This window comes from Triplophysa dalaica, chromosome 18 (genome assembly GCF_015846415.1).
Source record: "Triplophysa dalaica isolate WHDGS20190420 chromosome 18, ASM1584641v1, whole genome shotgun sequence".
NCBI lineage: Eukaryota > Metazoa > Chordata > Actinopteri > Cypriniformes > Nemacheilidae > Triplophysa > Triplophysa dalaica.
Window position 1 is genome coordinate 5,022,185 of NC_079559.1, and position 22,556 is coordinate 5,044,740.

General features: G+C 38.2%; 4 protein-coding genes across 14 annotated transcripts in view; 1 reads left to right on the forward strand and 3 right to left on the reverse strand.

The window, feature by feature from the left end:
- Window positions 1-335: 335 nt before the first annotated feature.
- rab3c (RAB3C, member RAS oncogene family) lies at window positions 336-19,482 on the forward strand. 3 transcript variants are annotated; one of them, XM_056729866.1, is made up of 7 exons: window positions 336-532; window positions 3,001-3,166; window positions 4,038-4,124; window positions 16,172-16,390; window positions 16,965-17,083; window positions 18,381-18,505; window positions 18,581-19,482. In XM_056729866.1, the coding sequence occupies exons 3-7, from the start codon at window positions 4,098-4,100 to the stop codon at window positions 18,769-18,771; spliced, it is 681 nt and encodes a 226-aa protein (XP_056585844.1). In that variant the 5' UTR covers window positions 336-532; window positions 3,001-3,166; window positions 4,038-4,097; the 3' UTR covers window positions 18,772-19,482. The 3 variants fall into 3 exon arrangements, with proteins under 3 accessions (XP_056585844.1, XP_056585843.1, XP_056585846.1); XM_056729865.1 differs by lacking the exon at window positions 3,001-3,166; XM_056729868.1 differs by lacking the exons at window positions 336-532; window positions 3,001-3,166; window positions 4,038-4,124 and adding an exon at window positions 14,558-14,923.
- plk2b (polo-like kinase 2b (Drosophila)) lies at window positions 5,137-10,020 on the reverse strand. Its single transcript, XM_056729859.1, has 14 exons — window positions 9,749-10,020; window positions 9,454-9,561; window positions 9,258-9,374; window positions 9,025-9,154; window positions 8,759-8,942; window positions 8,409-8,607; window positions 8,175-8,322; window positions 7,808-7,902; window positions 7,557-7,686; window positions 7,365-7,445; window positions 7,092-7,251; window positions 6,172-6,301; window positions 5,952-6,062; window positions 5,137-5,656 (listed from the first exon to the last, which is right to left on the reverse strand). Exons 1-14 carry the CDS (start codon window positions 9,935-9,937, stop codon window positions 5,465-5,467), a joined length of 1,974 nt encoding a protein of 657 aa, XP_056585837.1. The 5' UTR covers window positions 9,938-10,020; the 3' UTR covers window positions 5,137-5,464.
- On the reverse strand, window positions 11,203-13,967 carry si:dkey-190g11.3 (uncharacterized protein LOC567059 homolog). Of its 5 annotated transcripts, none has more exons than XM_056729862.1 (7): window positions 13,885-13,967; window positions 13,321-13,500; window positions 13,010-13,114; window positions 12,743-12,769; window positions 12,117-12,257; window positions 11,814-11,864; window positions 11,203-11,608 (listed from the first exon to the last, which is right to left on the reverse strand). In XM_056729862.1, exons 1-7 carry the CDS (start codon window positions 13,927-13,929, stop codon window positions 11,408-11,410), a joined length of 750 nt encoding a protein of 249 aa, XP_056585840.1. In that variant the 5' UTR covers window positions 13,930-13,967; the 3' UTR covers window positions 11,203-11,407. The 5 variants fall into 5 exon arrangements, with proteins under 5 accessions (XP_056585840.1, XP_056585839.1, XP_056585838.1 ...); XM_056729861.1 differs by having other exon boundaries at window positions 11,203-11,587; window positions 12,743-12,792; window positions 12,997-13,114; XM_056729860.1 differs by having other exon boundaries at window positions 12,743-12,792; window positions 12,997-13,114.
- Window positions 19,483-19,582: 100 nt separating the features above from the next.
- Window positions 19,583-22,556, reverse strand: part of LOC130407156 (cAMP-specific 3',5'-cyclic phosphodiesterase 4D-like) — a 101,261-nt gene continuing 98,287 nt past the window's right edge. For all 5 annotated transcript variants that reach the window (XM_056729854.1, XM_056729855.1, XM_056729856.1 and 2 more), the window contains one exon: window positions 19,583-22,548. In XM_056729854.1, coding sequence (XP_056585832.1) covers window positions 22,078-22,548 — 471 coding nt within the window. In that variant the 3' untranslated portion in view covers window positions 19,583-22,077. The remainder of the gene's footprint in view (window positions 22,549-22,556) is intronic.

The following is a 22,556-nucleotide window of genomic DNA, read 5'->3' on the forward strand; positions in this document are numbered from 1 at the left end:
ATACGTTGACGTCAGTATAATAATGATCTTTACGTCATATATAAAAAGACAAATTCATTTATGTTTACCATTTGGCAGATGCTTTTATCCAAAGCAACTTACATTGCTGTATCCTATACAATTTACATACCCTGGCATGAGTGGCATCGAACCCACATCCAATGCTCTTACCACTGAGCTACAAGAAACTCAGCGTTATTGTCTATAAACATTTAAGCTTTGTAATCATGGCTCATTTCCATTCGACTGTATTTCTCTTCGTTTCAGCTTCGATCAGCAGCACTGAAGAGATTCGCCGTGTCTCCCACGGCAGCCTGAGTCAGGGAGCCCTGGCATGGAGCTCAGCAGCACGGGGCGGCCGTGAAGAGCTGTGGATTGTAATAGTTTGCAGTGGGTGGATAAGGGTCATACAGGAGTGTGGTAGGGGACAGGAAACAGGTGTCAGAAATGACGCAGTATCAGAGTGCGCGAAGAGAGGGAGTTTCGGACGAGCGCGCACACATAAACATGGACCGGCGCTCGTGCTTATAAGGTAATCACAGCGTACGCAGCTAAAGTCGTTACTTAAAAAGATGCTCTTGTGGGTTTTACAGCGCTGTCACTGTGGCTATGTACTGTTTTCTCACGCCATTCCTTTAGTGACACTTGGCAAATATCATTAATGCTTTAATAGGCGCCCCCCTAAAATCACTCCGTGTTTAATATGGAAAAAGATAACTGAGCATGACACTTGCACTTACACATATAAATATGCAATAAAAACATTTTTGTAATGATCATACATGCAGGTTTTAGCGTGCCTCGCGAAGAGAAGCACGTATGACCACGTGCGTCATCGAGCGCCCATTGCTCCGTGGCTATATTTAAGGTACATAAACAAATTGTATTGCTTTGTATTCCTAGTTAGGTTTTTAATTCAGGTAATTTTGGTACAACTTAAGTTGTCTGTTCTATAACTGAAAGGTACAAGGAACGCATAATTCTGCAGGATCTAGTGGGACATTTTTACCTTTATCTCCAGTAATATTAACGCTTTACTCGACGCATTGAGATATAATAGCGAATGTGAAGCTGGCGTCACTTGTTGCATGTTACAGGTGCGCCGCCATCTTGGGAGATCATGCTCCACTGCTATTATTGTTTTGCTATTACAATTACTATTATATTGTTACTGCTATTACTGCTATTAACCAGGGGCTTGATGCTATTGTAGTTTTAAACAAGGCAAGACCGACCTATCGTAGCAATTTTAAAGAATCCATATGCAATTTTATACTTTGCGTTATTGATTTATAACAAATCCTATCAATAAACAATAATGATAGCGATGTCTTGGCACATTAAAAATGGACTGGCCGGATTACAGCCGTTGTGTGAATCCAAAGAGTCCTTGTTAGCCAAACCAAACCACGTAAGCACATGTTAAGAGTCCAGACAGTGTTACTGCCCTCCAATAAATGAATCATAGTACTGTTTAACTAAAGTGTCTGTTATTGGTGCTGCATGTTTGTTTTTTTCCAGTTTCCAAGCACCTGGGTTTGCACGCTGTAGTGCCAGCTGTAGAAGATCTAATACACATGGCTGTGAGTGCATCAGTTTATTGAAAGAAAAAGCCTCTGGCCACAGACTCTGTGCTTGCAAACCAGATGTGACATTGACATAGCTTCACAGCTTTTTTTGCGATATTTCAGCTGCTGTTTGTGTTGTGTGTCATGTGCTTGCTGGAGGGAAAGAGGAGGATGTGCACCAACAAGCCCGTTTCTGTCACATCCCCATCAGACCCTAATGAGGAAGATCCAGAATTCAGTCTGCCTTCATTGAAGCTCGGGCAGAAATTATCAATTTCTGCCCACAGACAAGCCCAGCATGAATCTCCCTTTTGCATGAGATTGACACGTAACCGTTTTATGGTTCAGGAAAGGGGTATGTGCTAAAAACAACCGTAATGGGCAGACCCTGTTGTGTTATTGGGCAGATTTAAAGTTATTTGTGGTCTACAAAAGGTCACCGGATCAAAAGCCTCACAGACCAACCAGGGGCTCTGACTTATTCACAAAGCACAGGGCTGGCTGTTCTGATCAACACCACAGGATATCTTCATTCTACCAGTCTGTTCCACAAAATGTTCACTGTGGCCATAATTGGTCTTTGTGGATAAAAATTCAGAGCAAGTTTTTGGTCGATGTGACCACAAGTCACCTTTATGAAACGAGAGCGTTCCCTGCGAGACAAAATGAGATACCAAATAATATTCCGGACACTAACCACGAAAGTTAAATGTCAGTGAAGCTGTGTTGGACATGCACATAAATAGTGTATAGGCCTACTTTATGTATGGACATTACAAATAAATATGTAAAAAATGTTTGATTTTTTTCTTTCAGTACAAAACTGACAATCCGCCACACGATTATAAGATACAATAACTCTCATGGCTTTCGTGATAAACAGACTTACGGTAGTGTACTTATTTCCGACAAATATATCCAGGATGTGTTTCCAGGATTTCGCAGTGTAAATAAACTTACAGTGTACACTTACAGTGTTTGCCTTATGTCACAGTTGACAGAAACTTTTTTGGAGGCTTTTCTTGGGTGTCTCTAGTTCAAAGAAGTGGAAACATACAAATTCCTTGTTAGGCATGTGTGCTATTTATTTTGATATAAAATGCTATCGATATAAAATGCCATGTGTCACGGGACATTTTCTTATAGAAAAAGTTGTGCTAAACATGCTCCCTTAACATGAGTAATTGGTCATAAAGATTTCTTAAATACTTCCTTATCATAAGTGAAAAAGGTCTTTTAAGAGTTCACTAGATGGCATAAATTGAATGTTCCGAATATATAATGCACACTGCCTGATACAGGTCTGACAGAATACAAAATATTTTGTGTTTCAGATTAAAAGATGTATCCTTTGGCAAACACATTGCAGTTTTATCAGTACTATTCCCAGACGTAGCACAATCCCATTTTTGTGATGTGTAATATTTTTCAGTCATTTCGTTGAAGCTGTTCTCCTGTGAGCTACTGAACCATCTCTTCTAATATAATGGCAGTACTATTGAATGAATTCGTGGCTGCAGTGGCCTGAGGGGACAACTCATCCCCCAAGACCTGACGAAAGCAGACACATTCAGCTGTTCACCGAAAAATATCAGATGGTATTTATATAACTCTTGCACAGTTCAGAAACTCAACATGCCCCTCAAGTTTTTCAACCAAATGTGATGTTGAGAAAGAGCATAGCAGTAGCAGCACTTTATATAATAGGGTCCACTTTTCAGTCATTTTGATACCATCTCCGCACCATGTAGGACAATAATACGTTTTTGTATTTGAACAATAAAAACGTCAGGGTTTATTTATTGTTTATTAAGCAATTTTATTTAATTCCATTTATCCACTCAGACATGCTTTGAGAATTCTTGCTGAAGAGTTAAAATGTTATAATACTGTATGTAAAAAACTCTGTTCTAACTTCAGCTCTGTTCTTTTTAAAATTTGATTTCCAACGTCAGAAAATGAATTAAGCCTGTTAGCCGAGTGGGGACACACTGTGTTTATGTGTATGTGGGAAGCAGTGGCATTTTCAGCGACAAGACAGTTATTCATAGCAAGATAATGTGCCAATTGCCTTTCTTCCATGTGGAATACATGTGACTTTGGACCCGAAAGAATTCTGATCCTAGACTGAACACAAGGAGCAAATTTAAAGGATACTTTTCCAGCCCCTATCTGCGTTTCATAGAACTGCTGGTCTCCGGGTATCCAACTAGGTTTCCTTTGATCGAAATGTCAAGGAGATTTTAGAGATGATTACCCGAGTGATTGCAATGCAATTTAATATATTTGAAATGTATCCTCCGAACATTTTTAACTCTTTCTTCACCCTGCATTCACATTGTTTCTGATAGACCCACTAAGAAATTCATGTCGTGGAAGCGTGTGGGCTCATGAAATAAGAAAAAGCACTTTTCTGGTTATTGATTTTTAACCCTCTGCTTTCCTTTCCAATTTTAATCCACCCCACAGGGTCAAATGTGAAATCTGAGGGTTGGATCGGTTCGGGAATTGACGGAGCGCTCAATACAAATGTTTCATCATCATCTCATCCCTGTGGTGAGTCTGTGAAGCCTACGCATAAGTGCAACACGTGCATTAAAACCATATTTCTGTGATATTACTTCAGAGGCCAGTTTCACATATGCACAGGCCGATAAACAAAGACACGCAAGAACAAATACGCCAACGCGCACTAGGCTGTGGAGTTGGCAGAGAATTCGGTGTCTTTGAAGAGCATTTGACTCATTCTTGCAAAATATTAGGTTTGTTCAATGTCTGCCAGGGTGATTTTTTTTAGAGGTCAGGAAATTACAGAAAATCAAAATGCATTCCTTTTAAAATAGCGTAAATTATGGTGAAAAGAACTGATTAATTCTTTCCTAAAGGATAGAAAAGCAATCTGTATGCTTGAAAATCTGTAAAAGATAGAGGTTTTGATAGTGGAAGATCTTCTTTATGTTAAGGTCTTACTCACCAGTAATCTATTCAACAACGTCTATTATTTAGCCTTTTTTTTATTTGCTGGTACAGTTAATTTCTTTCAAGAGTACCTGTCAAATGATCTGTTACAGAAGTTTGCATGAACTCTAGCATCAAAACGTTTTTTAGACAGATATCATTTTAGATGATAAGATTTTGGTTTTATTACTAGTTCTTTTTCAAAGGCTTTCTTTAATTGTGAAATGGAAGATAAGTAGTCTCATTCATTCAACATTTATTAAAATATGAATGTCATGCTTCCTCCTTTCTATTATCTTACAGATGACTATCTACCATAAGGACTCATGACATCATAGTTCTTTGTCATGTGCCTCAGTTTCTCTATATGGCTCATTTGAGACCTCGTGGCTTTTTTAGATTATTTAGGAAACCGTATGAGGTTATTTTAAAACTGTTATTTTGACAGACTTTGTTATATTGATTTAACTTTGAATGAATCTGGTTTACTTCAGTTCTCAGTAGTCTTGGAATAATGGAGTAATGGTGACCCAAGGGACCCTGTAATGTTTAAAGGGATCGGTGTATCTATGGTATCTCAAAAAATCTACACAGAAAAACAATGTTGCAAAAATGTTAGAACTGTGTTTTATTCATTAAATAAATAAATAGGAAACTATGTACACAATAAATAATTGGTTTGGGGGGAAAACAAATCTCAAGAACAAACAATAAGTTTTGCAGGTCAGGGCATGCAGGTCCATCAACATTTTTCATTCAAGCAGTCCGATACTTTCCATTGAAAGGAATCATTCCTTCTTTTGCATGTCACATCATTCCTTATCAGGCTAGTCTCTAAACATCAGGCCTTGTAAATCCAGTAAGTCTGCTTCAGCTTTCCAAAACATTTCCATGGACATCCATGGAAGCTGTCGGTTTTCCCTCGGTTCTAACTGTTCTCAGCTACAGCGCTGCAGCAGCATATTCAGTGCATACTCGAGACGGCTGCGCAGATCTGAGGTGCAGCCCGCAGCAAGCAGCTCGCTCAGTTTGAAGGTGGTGGACGTTCGTTCCTCGTTGATGTACGTAAGCAGGTATTCCTCCTGTTGCGTGCACAGGATGAGCTTGGTGTGGTCGTGGTAGAAGTTCACCTGATGGGAGATGAACAAAATAACTTGTTATTCTAGAACTGCTTTGAAACGCTCTCACAGGATACAGGATGTTATTACAGCAAGGCTTGTGACCTTCTGCTTCCCATTGTACGTAGCTTTTCATCTGCACTACTCAAATGAAGCCTGATAACTACCCAGAGGTCTTCATGGGCGTATAGGACACAAGTCAGAAGCTTTTACTTGCGGAATGAACTTCTGCAGAAGTTCGTAGGAGTACGAGTTATCTATTCGCTATTAGCTGCATTGAAATGAAGTGAGATTACTGTAATTTTACCTGGAAAGTGCCGTCGTTGAAAAGCATCAGTAAAGCTCTGTCCGATTTCAGCCACTGTAGAAGATATATTCTAGTCTTTTGGGTGTCAGGCTCACTTATCACATCCCCACCCTGTGTGAAACATCAGATATAAGTTTTATAAAAGTTAACATGAGAAATTCTAGTCTAGTTCTAAAGCTGTTAGTCATACAATGATGACACTGACATCCAGTACACTCACATCCATTAAATTCTCTTCCATGTAGTGGGCAAAGTACTTGAGGATGGTGACCTGAGCGACAACACACTCAGGAGCATCAAGAACAGAGAAAACAGTCTTCTGGCCCAGAGCGGCATACTGATGAACAGTCCTGCGAAACATAAACATCAAAGATTTGTTAATAACTACATAGTCAATGCTCCATAACACTCACAGTTTGCTTCTACTATACAAATAAGGTATGTTGAGGAGAGGTAGTTAAATGTTTCCTCTTATTTCAGTATTTTAAAATTAAGGCAGTTTGTAATAAAATTGCCATTTTGTGCTTTGAGGATGTTGATCAATGTTACCCAACACTACACATTTTGGAGAACTTCCTTTTTAAAGGTCCAGTATCATTTTTTTTCTCTTTCATAAACTATAATTGCCTTGTCAACATATTTTTTGTTAACTGTAAAGATATCTCTAGGCAATATTTCGTAAAACTGACTTTCGGCTAAGTCATCCACTCCATAAAACTGTAAAAATTCCTTAGTAAGTCCTAATTACTATTTTAATTCAAATAATTTCTAACAAATTTTGGCAAATGGTGAGTTGCTGTACTTATTAAAATAAGCATAGGCTTAATACGTTGAATTTGATGAGTGATGTTAAGACATAAAAAAGTGTAAAATAGTATGTTGTAATGAAATAGTAATGTTAAGCCGAGAAGAATATACTTAATATACTTGTTTTTACAGTAGGTTTCAAAAAGGCATTTCGAATTGTGTTTTCAATGCATCTTTAATCATTTTTAACCACCAAATGAATACGTATTGCGTAACGTTCAGCTTTTTTTCTAAAACAAATCCAAATGGTATTACGGCATGAACATGTGAACCTGAAGTTAAAAAACCCCGCAGCGGAACTGAGTAACCAAGCAGTCAACTTGAAGCACCTACTTCTTGTCAGAGAGGAGACTCATGTGCGTTCCATTGTTGAAAAGGACGCCCACCGTGTTATCAGACAACTGATAACCGAAGCCATATTTGTTGGAATAGTCCACCCACTTAGTCACCCACTTCAAGCTATTACAACTGTTTCCTCTAGGAAGGCTGTCAGCTGTGGGAAAAAAAGTACTTTCAGATGCAAAGACTTCGCATTTCCTTTTATCTATAGAAAGAGATTCGCAACAGCATATACCTGCTGTGAAGTGTGTAATAGGGCTTGCTCACCTTTGGGCATGTGCTCGAGACAGCCCCTCAACACACTAACAACAGCTTCGGCCACAGTACCGGTGGTGCTGTCTTCAAGACCTACGGAGAGACAGCGGGATACAACACTTCAGCTTGCCTCACTAATCGAGCACTGGGTGAAAAAATCCATGCATGGACTAACAGGTGAAACCCACACACACACATACTCACATTCACTGCTGCTACTACAGCTGCCCAGGCTGCCTCTAACAATCAAGTGAATGGTATCTCTCGTCTGCGGTCTTCCGGCAGTTGCCTGGGTAACGGGCTTTCTTGTAGGTGCTGACGGAGTTCCTACTTCCTAAAGAGGAAAAACAGTGACGTATGTGTCACGCATGACCTTAACACTTAAACTTCATAAATATCTCACAGCCGATGATGAATTCCTTATTATAGGCGGCTATAAAGGGAACACTGCTCACCTCGGATAAGTGTGTAGTTATCTGACTGCTGATCGTGGTCTTACTGAGGTCTTGACGGAGCTTGAAAATGTCCTCCTCTTCTTTGGCTAACCGATCTGTGGGATGGAAGACAGACAGTGAGCGATGGGTTTGTCTTAAACGAGAGCAAGCTGATAACATGGTTCCTATTATTTCCTATTGGAACAGGACGTTCAGACAGGAATCCTTTTTTTTAAGACAATAGGTTGTAGTTATGTCACAGTTATGATTTGTACATCACTGGCAAGGGGAACTGGAGGGCGGGTCATTCTCAACACTAAAAAGCATCTGATTGGACAAAACTCCTTGTGCTAGTCTACAACACGAGTCTGAAAAACTAAGCACTTACTTATATTTTCATAATACTTGGCTTTGTCTTTTTTTCCGCCGAAAAGAGCAGCAGCTGCCTTTTTGAAGAAGCTCTTGGCTGGACTGGAAATGTGGAAGTCCGGAGCGGAGTGACAGCAGCTGACTGGGAGGGTTTCTGGCATGAAGCCCTGCGGCATGATCATGGCAACATTAGATGTGGACGAAAGGTCAAAAACTTGGCTGATACGCTGAAGAAACAGACAAATAAACTCACCTGGGTGAAGAAGTCATGCCGCATGATGTCATCAAGGTGCGGGCGGTCCACGGGGTCCTGCGCGAGCATGATGGAGATGATCTGTTTGGCGGGGAGAGAGAGGGTGGGGGGGATAGTGTAACGTGCCTCTCGGATACATCGGTACGTCTCCTTCAGGTTAGTGGTCTCGAATGGAGGTTTACCGGTCAGCATGGTGTACCTGGGGGTCATACAGGTCATGCATTACAAGACACACTAATGATTCCAAAGCTGTTTTTATACATAAGACCTTAAGCGAAATCAAACTGCCTGTTCATATTGAGCAATTTCTAAAAATGCTCCGAAGAGAACATGAGCATGATTAAACCTACATGACACAACCCAGAGCCCACACGTCAGACTCCCATCCATGACCTTGTTTGTTAAGAACTTCCGGCGACAGGTAGTTGGGCGTGCCGCAGATCGTTCTGCGCCTGTTGCTCATCGGCTCCAGCTTGGCAGCCAGCCCAAAATCTCCCAGTTTAAGCTCCATTGAGTCAGTCACAAACAGGTTGCCTGAGAAAGACCAAAAAAATGTTACTTCTAAGAAACTGAATGAATTGTCATATGCATCAATTAAAGTGAGTGTCATGCGTACCTAGTTTCAAGTCTCGGTGCAGAATCTCTTGATCGTGAAGGTATTTTAAAGCAGACACCGTCTGTTTGAGATAATACCTCACCTCTGGTTCCGTTAAGACTTTCCGTGCCTTCAGTATATGGGCCAGCGACTGTATTAACATAAACACTGATCATTACCTGATACATCCTCACTATAAAACACACTGGAAGTTCCACTTTTATATGCAGCCCACATGAAAACTGACGACTTACCCTTCTGCTGCAATACTCCAACAGAATATAGATGTTGTCTTTGTCCTCAAAGTGGTGATAGAAATGCACAATGTGTTTATGGACCAGAGATCTGTGCAGATCTATCTCTCTGTTTATCTGGATCAGAAGAGAGAAGATCAGAGGGGTCTCGATGCATCACTTGTGGAATGTCATTTACATGTGTCGCGAGCTCTACCTTTTCTCTCTGGTGCGGTTTGGACACGCGCGTGTGCGGGATGATTTTGGCTGCATAGACTTTACTTGAGGACAGGTCGGTCATCTCATAGCACTTTGCGAAGCCTCCCTAACCGCACAATGAAAGAAAAGACAAGTTCAAACTACGACGAAGATATAAAGAGACTTTCAAAAGCAAATTCCATTACATACATTGGCGTATATTATACACAATATAAGGATATGCATAAATAATAATATTGCATGTGTTTATCATATGTTATAATAGTTGTATGCAATAATAATAAGCCTTTTACCTTTCCCAGAACTTTTCCCCGGCAGTAACATTTTCCAGTGTTGGGATCTGTAATGATTCTTGAATACTCTGTGACCGTCCGGCTATCTTCTGTCTTTTTCCATCCTTGCTCACTTATTTTATTGAGCTCACACATTTTTTCATTGTGGCTCGCTATTGATGGATAAGAGGTATTCCTCAGTGTCTCCATGGCTCTTGTTACTTTGTGTACTGTACTGTTGTACCGGCGCTTCTCCTGTTTTATATCTCAGCACACGCGCGCGAGCCTCCAGACGAACTGCGTCACGAGAGAGGAAGACCATATATGGCTCGTCGATTCTATCTGTGGCGTCCACGAACGTGCGCACACTGCTGGTTGAACATCCTATAAATAAGTTGATCTTAGCCTTTTTTGTTTCATAACTTAAATAGAAAAATGTTTAGTCTTTATAATAGTAATCAAATAGTAAGAAAACCGCGATTTTGACATCTTAAAGTTTTGTTCAATTAATTTGAAATTATTTTAGGTCACCTGGAGGTAAGATTGAGTTTTGTAAATGCGTCCTTGTGCGCCCGGAGTCCACGGTTAAAGAGATACTCCACCCTTTTTTTGAACACTTGACTACCATAGTAGGAACATTTTAAATGGTGGTCAAAGGTGCCCTAGAACTGTTTGATTTCCTTAATTCTTAAATAAACAACAAGACAATAATGATTCCTACTTTGGTAATCTATGATGTCTCAGAACTGTCAGTTGCTGACATTTTTCCAAATATCTTTCTTTGTGTTCATCAGAGATTTCTTGAGGGTGAGTAAATGACGACATTTTTGGGTGGAGTATTCCTTTAAGAAAACAATGTATAGGCCTATTTACCTTGATACCTTACACATAAACACAGATGTAGTAAAATTATTCAATTTAAGTTGAATTTAAGACCGTTTTATCATTGTCTTTTATGTTTAAAAACACCTCAAGATCTTAAGACTGCAGATATAACACTATTTGAAGTTCAGGTACTTATTGTCTTGACAACCTATGTTTAAGCCTTCATAAACACATTAGTATAAGAGCAAAACTGTCTCTACACATTATTCATAAAGGAGTGTGAGAGCATCACCATGTGGCTAAAATGACACATGACATCTTTACTTGGATTAAAAAATGTCTCTAATCTGTATCAAGTGTTTGAGACTTTAAACTTTAAAATTAAAATGTCGATCTCTTAATCACCAGCTTTAACTCAATTATCTGCACTTGATAGAGACACGTGTTCGCATACTTACCATTCTAGGACACAGACCGAGGTCATGACAATGAGTAGTTTGGTGTCCGTCTTCTGTTTAAAGTCTATTGTTCATGAATCAAAAATTCTTCTGCAATAGCTCACACTAAACCCAACACTTCCCTGTCGGACCCTCAAGGTCCGAAAATATTTCCACAAAGCCATATTGATCCAGATGGTACACATCCTAATATTATTGACAATATAAGCTTTTAATTTCACAGTTCACTTAGAATTTTTATAATATAGTCAAACAGCCATCCTATCAATCCTGTCTGGAGCAAAGTCAAGAACACAAGTTTCATTTCCAGGGAACACACAAACTGATCAAATGAATTCCTTGAATACACACTTAGTCACTCTGGATTAAAGCTTCTCAGGATGTTAAATGTGAAATATTATTTAGTGGCAGGTTGTGATGAAAGCTTTTGTATGGTACGCATATCATAAGCCCAGGTCTGGTCCAGTCCCTCACCCTCAATGGCTGTAGGAGTCCAGTCAGGAAACGGGAACCGACAGGCGATCACACGAGCCTCATCAGATAACTCCATCTCCAGTTTTCTACCCAGCACCTCCATCTGCAAAGCACGTATAGGCCTCTGCATAATTATTGGCAGAGAGATACTTTGATTTAAGTAGTTTTCTTTTAAATCTCCATAAAATCAGACAGAAATCAGGCTACAAAACAAAGAAAATATCTCTGAATGATGTAACGATGGCTTTCTGTAATTAAGTTAAAATAATCCAAAGGTATTTTTGTCAAAGCTCAGTTTAACTGCAGAATGGACATTTGTGAGTACTCACCACTCCGGGTGCCAAGAAAACAGTCACATTGTTATATTTGGACAAATTGGTCTGTGAAAAGGAAATGTTAAAACTGAATCATCAACAGGAAGTGTGATCTCAAATTATGTATTTTTTCCCTTATTAAAACACTTTCTACTATTGTAGTTTAATGTGCATAGTTAACTCTGTCAAAAAATCATGCATAACCTTGACCTTTTCTCTGAAAATTGCACTGTGACTGTTATTATGGACTTCCATCCAACATTTCCTGTGCTGGTTGGTGCAAAATTGACAAAACTTCACCCTTTGATAAAAACCTACCTTCCAATAGTCCTGGTTTATAAAACTGGCGGTGCTGGGGGGTATTCCCTTCCACATTCCCTTGACTCTGGCATATCCATTTAGAATAGAATTGATTTCAAAACCAGTGCACTCGAATCCCGCTACAGCAGCGGCAAACACCTACAAAAACACATCCGAGCCAAACCTGTACTGTGAGAACCAGGACTTGTTTAATACATCAGCCGGACGTGAAGCAGACTGCCTGTGTCCCAATTATGTGCATGTTTCCATGAATGAAAGAAACCAAGAGGAATCCTTTTAATAGCAAGACTGCAAAGGAATACAAAGTGCTATTTTTTCTTTTTTTCTATTTCAACCTAATTTGAGCCGCTTACAGTATTAATGGCATCTATTTTTGAACACAAAAGAGGCCGCCACAGGCAGACTGCCACTGGCTGCATTCACGGTGAAAAATGGAAACCATAAAAATAACCTACATGAGTCATCTCAAGGCCCCGGTATGTAAGAATACAGCATACTTCATGCGAAAGTTTTAATCCCAGCTGTTTTCAAATATGTTTTTCTTTTTATATTAATGGAGATTTTTCTCTATAATTGATAAACGTAACGTCCCTCCTCCCCTACCCAGCAACTACGCATCTCACCATGTACTCTGGTGAGAATGTAGTCGTCTGTAGAAAGCCATCCAAAATATCTGAAACAGAAAGCGCTCAGATGCGAGTAAGTTCATATGTAAATCTCTCAAAGCACATAGAGATTTACATGTATTAAAAACATAAATGCGATGCGGTTAAAATATAAACATATTTGTTAATGCTACTGTTCATGCAATCAAATACAAACATGTGCATTATAAATATATGTTTTATTTCTTTTTAAGTTATTTAGAAGTCTTTACGTTTAAGGCTTACCAGTCTTCCATCACCAGAGCCCAGATCTGCCAGGCTTCCCGCTCTCCCATGCAGCAGTTTCATGACATTCTGGGTCTGTGTTCGACTGGAGGGTAAATAGGGTACCTGCACAATATTCATTTCACTTAGATCACTAATTGATTTATTGATTTTGTCCCTGTGCTCAGCAGGACTAAACAAGCACTGTATCCAAGTGTATCCGATTGTTGCCATCTTAAAGGAAGTACTCGGGGTTTGTGAACTTTGATTGGGGTAAATCGATCACACTGCATTTAAACACACTGCATGTGTCTGCCAATAAAACGTGGTACCTTGAGACAAACTGGTACTTTCCGAAAGCCAGGAAGTGCAAATAAAGTCCAGAGGCCATAAAACCCCATGAGCAAAGCTCCAGAGGCAGCTGTGACAACTGGCTTTTCTTGGGCAGGATTGGAGAGTTTGCAATTTTCATCCTGTAGGAACATCTCAATAGAATCCTCCATCATGAAATACTGGGGAGAAAAACACAAAAATGTGCATGACAATATATGCATGTAATGTCATCATGCACGTTTTTATGAACACAAGTTGATCGTTTTTGAAGAACTGTGCAGTTTAAAAGCGCTGGGGGACTTTGTCCACTAGAGGGGGTCACGAATCCAATGTTTTGTTTGGGAAAAGTCTACGACTTTTGTCCGAGAAAATGATTTAATAACACCTTGCACCAACCAGCACCTAAAACAAATTTTAGAAGCATATGGGCGCGAATAATATGGTATTGCCTTCACAAACAATATGCGTATATATAATGTCATCTCATTTCTAGAGATCCTATGAGCACTACGTGATCTCATGAAAGCGCATTTAATATAAAAAACAAGTAAAGTCTGGTTTACCTTTTGAGCATATAAAGTGAGCTTTGTACGAGGAAAGGGTGACATTCATGTAAACAACGCACGCGCATGCGAGTGGGCTGGGGAAGGTTTGGCATATGAATATTAATTATGTTCCACTGTCGTCACATGGCAAGCTTCCTATTGGAAGGTCGTATCTTATGACGTTCGCATAACTGATTAATATAAAATCGTATTTTTTTTAAAGCGACATGAAACGTACGTTTATACAATCCAACTATTAAACATTTATGCCATTATGCGTACAGAACAAAGCAAAATTATTAAACTATAGAGAAGAAAAAGATTGCCATTGATCTCATTCTGAGACTCTCTAATATTGTATATCTACAGACTTCAGTCATCAAATCATATGCTGATGTTCTTGTAAGTAAACTTGACAATAAATTATGAATATGAAATTATCAAAAATGCACAAATGCAATGACTAAAATGACAGACAATACTCACGCAAAGACAAAATAGGCGCATGTATATATTTGTGCGATAAAGTCTGCATTTTTGTCAAATTTTAAAACAAACCTAAACACATAAAGGCAAAGATTTTTAAGTGATCCTCATATTCTTGACTTTCACATTGCAGTGTTTTGTATTTTTATTGTAAGATCTTATTAATCGTATTTTAGTAGTATCAAATTTTCGCAGAATATACATTAATAATGTTAAGGTTTTCAATTAATTGTTATTCTATTACATTTATTGCATTACCAATTTGCTTTGAGGATGATACGTGACCTGCGTGTGAATCCTGTATGAGTGACTTTTGGCTTTTCAGCTCTGCCCCCTGCTGTCGACAGCGAGTACTCGCGCTCTGGGCGGATGTGGGATGAATGGGTGGAGAGTGCGAGCGTCTGCTGACGTCCATTGCAAGCATCACCGCATCCAACATTTATCCCAAACAGACGACTCCACCTCTCCAAAGCGGAAAAAAACTATAAATTATTAGGACTTTATCAAAACCAGACTCCGTTTATCGCATCGGTTTAATTGCTTGTCTGAGACAATGGATTTATACGGGAAGGTAAGAGAGATTTATGCGTTAAAAACACATTTTTAATGGTCGAAATGTGGTGCCTCGCAAAAAAAGCTTATTAAGTCATGACGCAAAAATCGATGTAGTTTATGATGTAGGCTAAGCCTTGCTGGATAATGAAAGCAACATAGAAAAGCAGTCTGATCGAAAGCTGCTAATTCACCATCATTTACATGTAAGAATAGCTTGTTTTGAAGTCTTACCAATGGTAATCTTTCCATGTAAAATACGTGTCTCCATGTCTGTTGTGCAATGACGCGTTTAAATGATGGATGTTTATTGTAGGTTTCTAAACACTTCAGTAAGCGTTTCGTTTTCCTCTTTTTAAATACACCGGCCCTTTAAAATCCTCAGACAGGAAAGAGAGATGGGCTTCGTCTATAAACCCAGTGAGCTGACTACCTAGACAACATTGTCCGTATGATATGCGCGTTTCTGTAGGACACTGTCAGCAGGATCGTAACTACGGTACGTTTCGAGGCGCAGCTTTGGACAGCTCCCGGTGCTGAGTTAAACTCTGCTGGGACATTGTAGGGTATAATGCATAATTTTATCATTTGTGAAATTCTTTAACGAAATCTTTCAATAAATATAAATTAAAAACTCGATTACACTTCACAAGGATTCGCTTGTTAACATTATTACTACTATTAACATTACTCATACGAAAATAACACTTATAGAGCATAATACGTGTTCATTTCAACGTTTAATTATTAATTGCTAAATCAATAACTGTATCTGTTAACATTAGTTAATCAACAAAGTAAGAGTAGTCCGCACACTGGAAACAGACAAAAAGACCAAAATAGATGTATTAAACAAATAATTGTATTACAAAAAGTGATAAAAGTGCAAGAAGTATTAAAAACAGACCCAAGAGCAGACATTTCAGTCCGCGTTTTTTTTTCTTTTTAATGATACATAAAGATAAACAAAAAATCAACAATTGTATTTGTATTAAAGGTGCCTTAACTGATTTCTGATAGTCAAACAAACACACTGCAACGCAAAAGAAACACGGATGCATGAAATGGACGTGTCTTTATCATAGCTTAGAACACAGAAATAATAATGCAAGTAAATTAAATAAGACGACACGAGTATTGGACAGAGCAATAGGTTGCACTTAAAAAGAAGACAACTTTACCCAACAGGCTTAATTCCTTTTTGCTAGAGTTGATCTACTATTATTGTGTAATCTGCAATTTATTGCGCTTCTTTTTGTTCTCCCAGATGGCAACACAAGACAATAAACAAAAGGAAAACGCTGATCAAAACTTTGATTACATGTTCAAGTTGTTGATCATCGGAAACAGCAGTGTTGGAAAAACTTCTTTCCTCTTCCGCTACGCTGACGATACCTTCACCTCTGCCTTCGTCAGCACGGTGGGCATCGACTTCAAGGTCAAAACCGCCTACAAGAACGACAAACAGATCAAGCTACAGATCTGGGTAATATGTTGTCTACATAACAAAATGACAACCAGCTTTTTCAGCTGAGCATCAGTGATTCATGGTTGGTAAAGCACTGAAGGGGTGGATAATCAGACACGGTGCAATGTAAACATAACATGAGGTGATGATTAACACTGGCTTATGGAAAGAGAACATAAGCCATTATCACCTTATAGACCTTATAACTTGCCATCAGCAGGACCGATCTGTTCTCCAGATTCAGGCACTATGCGCTATTTTGGTCTTTCAGCCAAAGCGGTGCTACTTTTAGAGGTGACGAACCCCAGTCTCGACATCATTTCTCAGTCTCCGTCTTGACTCTTGCACACTTTTTCGTTTCACACGTTTGCTGTATCGACTGCATCTGTTCCAAACTAAAGCAACTCATTCATTTTTCCACCAGATTCTCTGTAGCTTTAAAGCCCCTGTGAGCTATCTCGACAGGTGCAGTTTTCTTCTCGGCTCTGTTGAAGAGAAAAAAACATTAGTTTGTGTTTTTATGCATTGTACCTTTTTGCAGCAATTGAACGAACATCCTTGTGGATTAAAACACATGTTTTTTTTAATGTAGGACACAGCGGGGCAGGAGAGGTACAGGACTATCACCACAGCTTACTACAGAGGAGCCATGGGCTTCATCCTTATGTATGACATCACTAATGAAGAGTCTTTTGCTGCAGTGCAGGACTGGTAAGATGACAGTGAGATCTTTAAAATGACAGACAGAGCTCTTAACTTTCCACAGGAGCTGGTTCACCACTTAGAGGCGGCCTTGTTTTCATAGATCTGATAGAAACATTGATGTATTAATCCTGCTGTCTTCACAATAGGAAACGCTGGAGGTAAATGAATGGCTAAATATCGTTGGTTTAAAGTCAATCTAGAAAACTATGAAGAAGAGAAATCAAGAAAATCTGAAATTTTAATGTAAGAAGAATGTTTTACTTTGTAGTACTGTGTTCAAATTATATTGATCAATTTCACATTAAAAAAATCTTAACAATTTCATTAATTTATGGGAGACAGTACTTTCACATTACATTTTTTCTTTAGGAAAAGATTTATTAAATCACAAGAAAAATTATTTGTATCATACAAAATGCAATGTTAAACTAATAATTCCCTTAAACAAAACCTCTAAAGTTTTAAACTTGATTTTGTTAACTCGATATTACACATTTCACCTATGTAAACTCAAAACTTCAGTTTAATAGCTGCTTTAAATTTTGAAGGTAAACAAAACTGATTTAAAAATCTAGTTTAACCAATTTCAAATTAATTTTATAATTCAGTTCAAGTGTCCTGAAAAGCCAGTTTGATTGATTTTTTTTAAGTTAAGTTAAGTTTTTAAGTAAAAGTTTATAGTGTAAGATGGAAAAACATTTTAATAAGAGCAAATATTAGTAAAAATTAACATTGACATTAGTAAAAAACAACAATTGTATATGTACAAGAAAAGAAAATTATGTTGAATTATAATGATAATAAATGAAACTTTATTGTAAAGTGTTACCAAAACAAACATGGTAACCAGTTTGTTGTTATTTTTTGTATTAAATTATGAGATGTCCTTAAGTAAAAACTATGATACTGAGGTTCTTTAATACATTTCTGTACTAGTGGTTTCCAATATTGGACAGAATTATAGGTTACTCGTACACAAAACAGGCAATACAAAATATGAAAATATAGGTAATTTAAAGTTCTAAATAAAAACGTGAATTACCCAATAAAGATAAAGTTATAAAATGATGCCTGAATAATTTAAATTATGACATTAAATATAGCATTTACGACTTCAGTGTTTTCTTTCAGTGAAGCAAAGAATGGACAAGATCTCTTTGCTTAAGCATGGCATGATGACATATTATTCCCAGTATAAAACTGTCAGAATTCTGTACGAGTCTGGCAAATGTTGTACTGGGAGATGTTTTGGTTTCATTGTGACTGATCACAAGCATGTCAGCTCTCTACTGTCTTGTGTCAGGGCGACCCAGATTAAGACGTACTCTTGGGACAATGCACAGGTGATACTTGCAGCAAACAAATGTGATATGGAGGAGGAGAGGATCGTGTCTGTGGACAGTGGAAGATTATTAGCAGAACAACTAGGTGAGTGCAAGCTCAAGATTAAATACATATATATTATATATTTTGGATGCTTACCGTAGGTGTTTTTTTCAAAAGGTTTTGAGTTTTTCGAGACTAGTGCAAAGGACAATATCAACGTGAAGCAGACATTTGAACGGTTGGTGGATATCATTTGTGACAAGATGTCCGACACACTTGAGGTCGACCCCTCCGTTGCCACGGGAGCACCAACTTCCAGACTGACCGACAACCCAATGCCTCCTCAGCAGTCTGACTGTGGCTGCTAGTGTTTACTGTCCGGGCTGTTTGCTTTTCGTGCCTCGAGTGCTATTGACAAGCTTCTGTATTCTGAGGCAAAAACAAGTTTTTGAACCTCAAATCATTGACCTGGCTTAAACTCTTTTTTGGCGTGATTGTAATCTATTCACCCTCGGTTCTTTCAAAACCTGTATTTGACTCTTCCTTCTGTAGAAAACTAATGAAGATATTATGAGAAATGTTGTTGGTTTACTAACGCTTTTCTAAATATCTTATTTTGTGTTCTGCAGAAGAAAGAACATCATACAGGTTTGGATTGACGTGAATGTGAATAAACCATGAAAGAATTTTGGGTTGACTATCCCTTTTAAGAAAACTGACATTGCAAACTAGCAAGATTGTGCCAAAAACAAGCGTCAAATCTTGTCCTTTTTTCCATTATATCAATATATGGTGTAGTTTCAGGGGTTGCTGTGTATTCATATTATACAGCAATAACTTGTAGGAGGCAGAAATTTGTTGAATTAAAGTATCCACAATCATTCCCATGTCTCTCAGGGGAATTATAAACATCTACATATTTATAAATTCTATATGTGTTTAACGTAGGTGTAATGTATTAAGAGGGTACTGACATTTTACGGATGAGTTTGGATATATGTTTCAATGCTAAGCTGTATGTACAGAAAAAGATGAAAATGCTTAAAAGTACATACAAAATAAAAGTGGCCTTGACATGGTCCTGAAGTACCGATTCATTCATTATACATAATACTTTTTCTTCTTCAACTCATTAGACTTGAACTCAAATGTCATTTTCAAATTAAACAAGAGTCATCATAGAGTCAACCCATGCTTTTATTTTGGTGCATATAAAAAACATTTTTATTTGATTTTACTAGTTTTCGTACGTAAATTTTTATTTCTACAGTTCTATCCAATAGACTGCAATAAACAATGAGCCCGATAAACAACTAAGCGGTCTTGTGAAACCTCCAGACAATTTGTCATTCAAGTCACACAACATAAAAATAGTTATCCTTAAATTGCGTTTTTTTTCAAATTCACTTTATTTCTCTCGTGATTTAAAAAGATAACAAAAAAAGTACACACTGATTTCATCCATTTAGGGCATTTAAGAATCTACAGTATATGTGTCAATGAGTCCAAACTTGTTTTGGTGGAGATGTCTCTAACCCTCTTTTAATCTAGACATCAAAGTGCCATGTTATTCCCCGGACACAAATGTGTTGTTCTTTCTTTCATATTGCAAGAAACACAAATGTTCTAGATAATCCAAAATGCCTGTTTCAGTCAAATGAACACAGCATAGACGATAACAAGATGGAGGTTCTTATACAGTAGCTGGGCTGCTTTACCCTGTCCAATGAGGTCTGACACTTTTGTCTACAAAACATGTTTCGTTTTGTTTTCTGGGAGCATTTATCCCAAATACACAGGAGAAACACAAGCAACATCAAGGTCAATTTCCAACCAGCAGTTACTTTAGTGCAGCAAGAGGTTAAAAACTAAAGATCTATCTGTAAGGCACAACCCTCAGGCCACAGAACCACTTTCTTCTAAAAAAGCAAAATAAAATAAAAACACAGTAAAGACTATCATTTGGCTTTCCCCGTTCTCTACGCAATCTCTCTAGAGACACATAACAATGGGATTATTATATATTAAGAATAACAAACATTCTCTCAGTAAGAGTTCCATAATACAACACCATCACCAAAAGGGATGATATAATCGTTTACAACAACATCGTAAGAGCAACAATATGTACTGTACAGCACAATAAATACGTGTATGTAAACAGACAGAAATGAGAAACAATGTAGGAAATGGATACACAAAAACCCCCTGAAATTTAACAAATTGAAAAACTTGGCAACAGAATGAGTTTTAAATAAAGCGATTAAAGAAAAGCAATGACAGGGGGCTTCAGTATCATACAGAATTGTATACATTAAGTCTATTTACTGCATATGCATTAAAGTATATTTAGGAGAACAGACTAAAATGCCTGCATTGCTGATGCTACAGTTTGACAAAAATGCTTTGATATGCTACCAGCACATCAAAGAGCATTCATAAATAATGCTAGCTAGAAAGTAATAGAGCCACGTTTGTACAGTAGGACACTTGGCAAAGATGAGTACAGCAGCAATCAAATCTTTATGAGTGAAAATGTTTGGCAAAGACAAAATAAAAACACAAAAAATGTTGCACTGAAGCTGATTGTCATGGGATTATAAAAGAAACCGGTAAATGGAGAAAAATACCTATTTATGTCAGGTGTGGGCGTGCCGTTGACATCACACAACCATGACCCAGGAAAGAACTTAAGATGAAGCCCAAACAAACAGCCACAATATAAATAAAAACATAATAATGATAATAATAATAATAATAATACTGCACCTATTACTATTAACACTGTAATTTATAGAGATGGTTTTAGTATTAATATTAATTATGTATATAAAGTGACACCCAGGATTCACTGCAAGAATGTATTTGTACATTTCTATAATTAAGGCCAAGTTATTATTGTTCTTGTGGGAAAAAATAGATTTTAAGGTCAAAATTTGTCCAGTAAGCAAATATCACCATATTTGTACAAATTGTAGACTGTTGTTATGTTCAAAATATTCTTTATAAAAGTGTATGGCTGCAGCAAACAGAGCAAGATGGCTGATTTATGGAAAATATGATTATCTGAAATAAAATGTCAGAATCTGCAGATGATTGTGTCTCATGTGTCTCTTCACTTTGGTAGCATGTCCGTTCACTTTGAATAATGCTCGATACACTAAACAGACAACTAAATCCAGCTAAATAACACATTCAAGGCATCAAGGAAGACGTGAGGTTCAAAACATGTAGTATTTTCTACCAAAATGTGTCTGCTAAAATGCTTCCGATGACCACTTTCAGATGGACAGAAGTAGTGTCTTGGTGAAAAATCTGTATAAATCACACGACTGCTAAGTTCAATGTTTTTAAAATGCTGCTTCACTCCGAAAAAAAAAAAAATGAGTACCTCACAAACAGGAATAAAAGACAAATTCAAGCTTCTTTTTCGACCTTTCATTTATCTTGTTTCTATGAGTGAAAGGTGGAAGTGGAAAAGATATTCCTGAGTGCAAAAATGGTTGCAACGAGTGGATGTAAAGAGCGAGGAACGAAAAATAAAACCAGGTTAAAAAGGCAAACATTAAAAAGCACTTCAAAACAACGATGTATGCAAAACAGACAATGAAAAAACATAAATAAGTGTTTCTCATCTCTCGTATAAAAAAGTCCAGGTGCCGTGTCATACTGTGTTATGTGTTGGCAGTGTACTCCTCGTCCTCCTCTAAAACAAAGGGTTCTGATATTTCCCTTTCTTCTTCCCGTTCTTCGTCGTCCTCTTCCTGTCCGTCCCCCACCTGCTCGTCCAGGGGGATCTCTGTACATTCAGAGTCCTGCGTGCAAAGGGTTTTACAGTCACTACAACTGTTTTCCTCCTCTTCTTCCTCCTCCTCCTCCTCATCATCAGGAGGGCTGCCGCTGTCCTTCTCCGTGTCAGATTCTCCGTCCTCCTCTAGAGTCAATTCAAACTGGAATTTCTCCTGGCCATTTGTGCGTCGCCCGTCGCTGTTGGTGTCCAGCGCTGGAGAGGGGCTCTGTGGAATGGTGCTCTGGTACCACTCCCTGTTGTCCTCAAGCGTATCCAGGATATCCTGGGCGTCTGGGTGCACCAGGTCTGCCCACGTCTCCCAAAGCGGGTGCACAATGTAATCGATAAAACCAACCTAAGGAG